General features: G+C 38.8%; 1 protein-coding gene across 1 annotated transcript in view; it reads right to left on the bottom strand.

Annotated features, from left to right (window-relative positions):
- The window catches only part of RPS27A (ribosomal protein S27a), a 2,643-nt gene extending 2,369 nt beyond the window's left edge, over positions 1 to 274 (bottom strand). Inside the window, exon 1 of the mRNA XM_009640786.2 lies at positions 149 to 274. Within this exon, the coding sequence (XP_009639081.1) occupies positions 149 to 274 (126 nt within the window). The remainder of the gene's footprint in view (positions 1 to 148) is intronic.
- Positions 275 to 7,379: the final 7,105 nt, after the last annotated feature.

The following is a 7,379-nucleotide window of genomic DNA, read 5'->3' on the forward strand; positions in this document are numbered from 1 at the left end:
CTGGAGCTGCCGGTTTTGGGGGGGGGATCGCGGGTTTTTCAGGGAGCTGTGTCTTCACAGGTCTGTGCTGCAGCGTGAAACCCCAGAAATCGGTGTCCTCGCCCCGGCCTAGCCCTGTGGAGGCGGTTTAAAAGCACCCCTCAGGCGCCTTGCCGCCTGCAGGTTCCCCAACATCAATGCCAAATTCATCTGGGTTTGTAGGGCGAATATTTTTAGAATGAGAAAAGCCACGGGTGTAAACTAGGAATAGAGGAGCACTGGGAGTCACGTTCATTCCAAATGACTTGTGAGGTGGTTTTATGCTTATGAATTGAACATGGAAAGGGTTAAAGCAGAACAAAGGCTTGCTCGAATACATGAGTATCAGCTGATGCTATTTTAACAATTTCAACTCTTCTTCCAGGTTTGGATCTGAGGCAGTTGTTGAACAAAGGAGGAAAGAGGTTTAGACTTTGTGTAAGAAAGGCGCTAGGCTGCTATGCCGAACCATCGCATGGGAGTGGAGAAATGTTCTGTCTTCCCTCCCGCCCTTTTTGAGAAGGACCGGAGATCTCCGGAGAGCGTACGAACATAATATATTGACAGAAACTGATGTGATACGAATCAGATGGACATATATAACACTGAGAAGGTGGGTTGTGCTGAGCAAGGACCATCTGAGGAGTGTTCTATTATATACAGTAATGCATTTGACAAGGTAATATATTTTTCAGGTAAATGAGCAACAAAGATAAGTAAAAAGTGGCTTGCTGCTTCTTTGTCTTCTGGGGGAAAAGGGTATAAGCAGACCGATTGTGATCTGGTGGTGTAGCTGCAGAAATCGAGGATTGGTGTGTTTTCAGTGGGTTTTGTGCCCCTGTATATACTGCAGTCGAATAGACACCGCTACAGTGAATTCCTACTGCCAGAAGTTCCAGTAGGGTTCATGCTTGATAACCGCTTTTCTTAACTTTATGGTACTTTTGAAATGATAAAGCATTATAAAGCTTTCCTAAAACAGGAGAAAATCTACTTAACTAAAAAGACCCGTGACATATACCCTGTGTACCCTGTATTAGCATTAACGGCTCTTCCGTTGGGCCAAAAGGTTATAGCTGAAGTTCCTGGAGGACTCCTGCCTGATTGTGTCTGCCTTGTTCAGACCCTGAGATGGGAGATGCCAAGAATAAATAAAGATTCTTAGTTTTCGAGGTGGATGGGAATGAGGGTTACTCTGTCTGCTTTTAAATCTTGAGTTGGACTGCTCTGCTCCTTTGGTTTTCTACACCTGTAAGCACTAAGGATGTTTAAGTGCCCAGATCTTGAGTTGGACTGCTCTTTTAAGACATTGACATGGACAGCCCCTGCTCCTTTGGTTTTCCACACCTGTAAGCACTAAGGATGTTTAAGTGCCCATCTGGAGAAAATAGCTTTTATTACATGGAAATGGTTGCTGCAGCTGTCCAAATGAATGCTGATTGCCTTAGTTCTTAATAACATTTGTGATTATTGAATCTGAGGTAAGTTTAGAGGCTGTCTTTCACAATGTAAAGTATTTCTGTATTTTCATCATCTTCAACAACGTTACTTGCTTTTGGGGCTGGTTTTTATTGTATCAGAGTAGCGCTATGAAGCTTGCTCTAAGGAGTATTATTTTGTCTATAAATTTTATTTTAAACCTATCATGCTTATTAAAAAGTTCCATAAAATTGTTTTTCTGTTCATTCTTTCCAGATAAATATTGTGTCCAAAAAACTATTCACAGATAATAACATAGGTTACTGCATAAAAGAATATCCTGACTTCAGTCAAACAGGAATATGAGGCTTTTATTGCCAGAATAAAGAATGGCCAAAGGAATGCATTTTTTTCTTCACAGGAGATTAAAAGTTCTGGAATCTGAGTCCACGACTGTATTATACCATAAGAAAAGAGCAATGGAGCTTGAAGACAACTGAGTTATCTCTAATAATGTTTAGAGAAAAATATGTTATTTTAATTAGGACAGGAATAATTTAGTCGTAACTGGCTTCTCTCATTCGTATTTTTTTAAATGTTTCAATTCTTGTTATATTTTTGTATGGAAGCTGCCAACGATCGTGTAAAACCTTGCTAATCTGGTGTTAGATTTCTGCTCTTCGCACCCTGGTGCTGATTCTTCTGCAGTCAAACCTGAGGTGTAATTGGCAAAGGCTTTGCTTGCAGAATAACTGGAGGATCAGCCTTGGAAGTTAAACACACTCGGATTCTCTCCGCCTATAAAAACAGTATAGCCTCAAAAGGAGGCTATTGCATTGCTAAAATGCTCTGATGTCAAGAAATACGGAAAAGTGAGTGAATTGTGCACTTCTTTTCATTTATTGTCTTATACTGAGGAAGTATCATCATGTAGCTGCATGTACATAGTAGGATTCTCCATAGAGCCAGTTATCTTGCTATATGCAGTCTGAAATAGAATTAATACGGCAAACTGGGGGGCCAGGCTTTGCTGAGAACAACAGAACAGTATGACAGCAAGCCTGGTTCAACAGCTTTTGGTACTGATATCCTTGCAACCTGATGCTTGAAAAGAACAAGGTAACAGCTGCTGTTTTATGTTTCTTTTTGTTGGTGTTGGTGGTTTGGTTTTTTTTCCCCTCTAGAATAAAAGCTATTTAGAAGAATTCTGCAAAAATTAAAAATGTAATCTCGGACACTTACAGCGTAAGAAAGGTAGCCTCGGAAACCTTTGGCACCTGAGAGAAAACAGCACATCCTCTTCAGCCCATCCCAGGTAAATCCAGTATTCTGCTGGTTTGAGAGTTTCTTCTAGATTAAATATTTTTTTTAAATAATTATATAAAGCCAAAGCCAAAACAAAACCTCTAAAACTAAGCCACCCAGAATAGTGCAACATATCAGCAAAATGCAGTTCCGTTTGCTGGGATGCAGAACAGCAGTGACCCAGTAGGAAAAGGGAGGTGTAGACTTGAAGAAAAATGTATTTGGAAGGGCTTTGCTGTGTGGGCAGCTGCCCACGAGGGAGGTGCAGCCTGCATTACTGTTACCGGCCGGCTTTCCTGCCTGCAGTTGGGAGCCCATGAAAGGCATTTTCTTCTCCCACAGGCCTGAGTATAGAAAAGTCACTCAACTTGGATCCTCCTCCTAAACATCTCGCTCAGTTAGACTGACGGGTGCTGGGACTGAAAAAAAGAAAGGGGGGAAAAAAGTATATCCCTCGGCAGAAAAGGACTGTGTTAGAACAAGAACTCCCGTATTTACTGGCCTTCCGAGAAACAGCTGAAGCAAAGACAGAAAAGCTGAAGCTCAGGTTCACATCCATATCTGCAAATATTTTTAATTTAGATGTGTTCCCTATGCCACATAGACTTTCTTTTTTGTCTTACGGATTGAGGTTCCGTGCACTGGTCGATTATTAACATACATACTGTTGATACTATGATGACGATTTCTTGATTTGGGTAACTGTGCTGATCACATATGTCTTTCCCTCTTAAATATTCACAGACATGCTAGGATTTTGTTAGTTGCAAATGCTATTTCTGCCTGGGCAGAATCGGACAAGGTTGTCACCCTGCAAGATCTCTCGGATCATGAAAAATAAAAAAGATGAGAAAGGTAAAGTCATTAAAAATGAAATGTCAGAGCAATTGAGAATGAGAGCATGAGACTAGACAATCAGCAATAGCAGACTGAGCTTGGTCTTTAAGATGGTGTCTTTTATTCCTGTCTGGTAGCTTTTGAGGGCACTGGTGGGAAAAGAGAGTTTAACTGATGCTGTAAAAGGTGTTCCCTAAACAATCATCTGCTTAAGGAGATTGCTTCAGTTCTTTAAAAACAAAATATTCTCAGTTTAAAAAATATGTTTTCATATAAATGTATCAGTTGATAAAGTTCATAGTTGTTTGTTTTGTTGGTTTTTGTTTTTGGTTTTTTTTTATTTTTCAGTGCTTTAACACTTTTAACTCTGATTTGCTTATTGAGATAGTAAAGTGGTTATCCTTCAATGCCATGGTTTATATTTCGGCTCTTGATGTCCCTAGCAAAATGGATGAAGATTCACCTGAATATTTTGAAAGGTAAAAAGAATATGGTTATTGTGCTCTGCCTTAACAGTTTGCAATATCATAGTTAATACATCATATTGAATGCAGCCCTTCCGGGGCACATTATTTTTTTGACCTTGAAAAGTGCTGGCATTCTGGCCATGCATACTAAGCCAATTGTTTATTCATTTTCAGAGGTTCTTCTTTGGCCCTTTTTCTAAAGGGACTGAAATTGAAGAGACCGGCTGTTCCCTGTGTTGTGAAAACTGACAAGCTAAGCTTAAATATATGTCTGTGTGTACAGATGAAAATGTACAACTTCAGGGTTTTTCAGAAGTGTCCAGATGCCTGGAGGAAATTGGAGGTTAGATGGTTTTGAAAATCCCAGTAATGCAACTGTCTACTTCTAGGTGCCTGGATCTCATTGCTAATATAATCCCTTGATATTAAAAATAGGAAATAGTTAATCAACTCATACAGCCTGCTGTACACAACTGTTACACAGAAATAACTCTTTCCTGTTTCTGGACATTGCTTAATTAGATTAGTCCTTCCCAAATCACAATCTTTTACAAGACATATATTAAAATATGGTTTACTTCTCTTTCCAGTTGCCTGCAGATAACTCCCTCCTAGGTTTCTCAAAGTTTTCATTACAGATGCTGTCAGAAGCACTAGGGAGTGAGGCAGAAGAGATGTATCTGGATGTGTGGAAACAAAATTGCCGCTTTGTACTAGAAAATGGTGCGATGAAGATATACTACCTTTAAATATTTCTATTTTAAAGCTGTGTATTCTCAGTGTTTGGGCTTCTTGACTAGATTGCTATACCATCAGCCAACATTTTATGTATGTATATGTGTATTTATTTAGTGTTGGTATAACATACCATGTTCTGTATTTTTTTTTCTTTCCTCTTTCCTAGTTTCAGTGAATTACTTTCAAGCGGTCAGTATGATGCTGTGGCAACTTAAGCAGTGACCTCTCCTAGGGGAAATCTCTGTAATGAAGAAGCTCTGAAGTACCTTAAAAGTAAGAACTTGATAACTGGGTCCATTCTTACAGGATTTTAATTGGTGTCAGTCTATTAATTTCAGTGCTAGGAGTTTGGGATTTATCACACGAGAATTGTTCGTATGGGTTTGAAGCTTATGTTTAATATTCCAAATTGAAGATAAGAAAAGCTGTCAGGCTTTTTTTTTTTTTTTTCTCCTTTGCTGTATGTTAAGGACATGCCCTAGGAGGCGGAAAGGGAGATAGCTAACGCACAAACGATGCTTTTCTTACTGCTGGTGAGGTGCTGGGTTAAGCAGTGATCTTAAGGTCTAGTAGAAAGCTGTTCCTAAGGCAGTGCTGAAACTGCTTTATTTCTACTGATAAATTATGTGCAATAGACAAGAGCAAAGGTCTGCCCGCTAGTTTGAAAGTCCAGTCCTTGCTGTTCTGTGTGTTAATTACTCAAGCTTAGTCTTTTGAGTCATAATGGATGAAGTCCTGTGTCCTGGATGAAGTCCTGTGTAGATTGCTCTAGGAGAACCTGCTTTAGCAGGGGGGTTGGACTAGATGATCTCCCGAGGTCCCTTCCAACCCTTGTGATTCTGTGATAAAGCAATATTCTAGTTGGATTCATTAAAATTAGTTTCAGGTTAGGTTCGTTAAAATTAATTTCTGAAATCTAGGCTATATAAAAACTATTGATGATTTTAAGTATCCCAGCTAAGTGCAAAATAGTCTTTATAAATTTCATCTTCCTCTCAGTGTCTTTGTTTGCATTTCGAAACACAAAATTCGGTGATATTGATGATGTCAGAGACTGAAGGAGTGAAATATTTTGTCCTTTTGGAAGAAGCCATAGGGGCACGGCTGAACTTTACAAGATCAGCATTTTGGGTTTTTTTCTCTGCATGTTTCATTGGCTTTTGTTCAAGTTTTAAAGGCAATAGCTGAGAGAAAAAATGCAATAAGCTTGTATTCAGGATCTGAATTACAAAATTTGTAGTCTTAGCAGCAGATGTTGTATTTTCTGTACTCTCACTTGAAAAACTCTATGTTTTATTGTTGATGTCAGTACCAGATCCACAGTTTCAAACACAATTACACAAAAAACATGCTTAACCTGTAAACCCTATACCTGCACTTGACATCTGTTTTTCCGTTTATGGGGATAGGATACAATCGTATTTGAATTTCTAGCAATGTGTCTGTTTCTGCATTTTCGATTTGGAGAAGAATTTAAGCTGTCAGAGATCTGTTTTCCTAATTCAGCATAGATTTGTTTGAAATAGTGAAAATCCCACTAGAACAGTCTGGTACTAAATTAACTATAAGGGGTGCCTCTCTGCTGAACGACTCCTGTGAAGAGCAACAGCGTTCTTTAACGCTAGCCCATATTTTAGTTTTAAATTGAGATTCTAAACCACCTTGTGTTAGGTGGTTTAGATATAGGTATAAAATACCACTTCTTTGTTTCAGTCCTAACCCATAACCTATCCTATTAACACAAAAAAACCTGTTACAGCCTGCTCTTTTGACATGCTGATATCATCTTATAGGAATAAGACCTAGCTGGTTACATCATCACACTGAAACAGTGTTTCTCAAGCCATGCTTTATGACCACCTTGGGAATCATAAAACATTACTAAACACAATGTTAGTAGACAACAGCTTAGTTCCTCTAGGGTGGAAGAGTGAAAAGCAGCTGTAGTTTCTAGTTTCAAGTATTACAGATGTTTACAGTAGTCAGGGATCTGCAAATTGCTTTTAATTGTTTGCTGGAGAAGCCTGTTGAAAAATACCCTGTTACTGAAACATAGTGATGCCTTCTTTGTATAGGTAAACAGGAGCTTTACCTCCTATTCTAAAAGTATGAAGTTCTGTACTGATTTTAAAATGGTCTTTTACAAATACTAAAAATAAAGCCTAAACCACTTAGATTACAGGCAAAACTGGAAGGGACACCTGTAGCAGACAGGTTCCATAACACTTGACAGCGTAAATCCCTGCAATTGCCACACTATTTTGCTGCACTGTGTTGTATAATAACTACCACACTATTGTGCCACTGTAAGCGTGGCAAACTTTTATCCATTTCCCATTCCTGTGTCCTTAAGTAGAATTTGTTAGGAAAGTGTTAAAGCCAGCTGAGATACGTCTGAGAGTCATGCTACAAAATAGCTTGTTTTTGTTAATATGACAAAGTTTCCTCCGCTCTTTTTTTGAATCTTCTACTTTGGAGAAAAAGTGAAGTTGGACAGCACATTAAATGGCTCATGGTAAGGTTTGTAAGTTTTCAGAGGGACTTTTTTTTTTTTTTTTTTTTTTTTTTTTTCCTCCCCACAGGCACAAGGGCAGA

Source organism: Egretta garzetta, unplaced genomic scaffold (genome assembly GCF_000687185.1).
Source record: "Egretta garzetta isolate BGI_Z169 unplaced genomic scaffold, ASM68718v1 scaffold200, whole genome shotgun sequence".
In the NCBI taxonomy this organism is placed as follows: domain Eukaryota; kingdom Metazoa; phylum Chordata; class Aves; order Pelecaniformes; family Ardeidae; genus Egretta; species Egretta garzetta.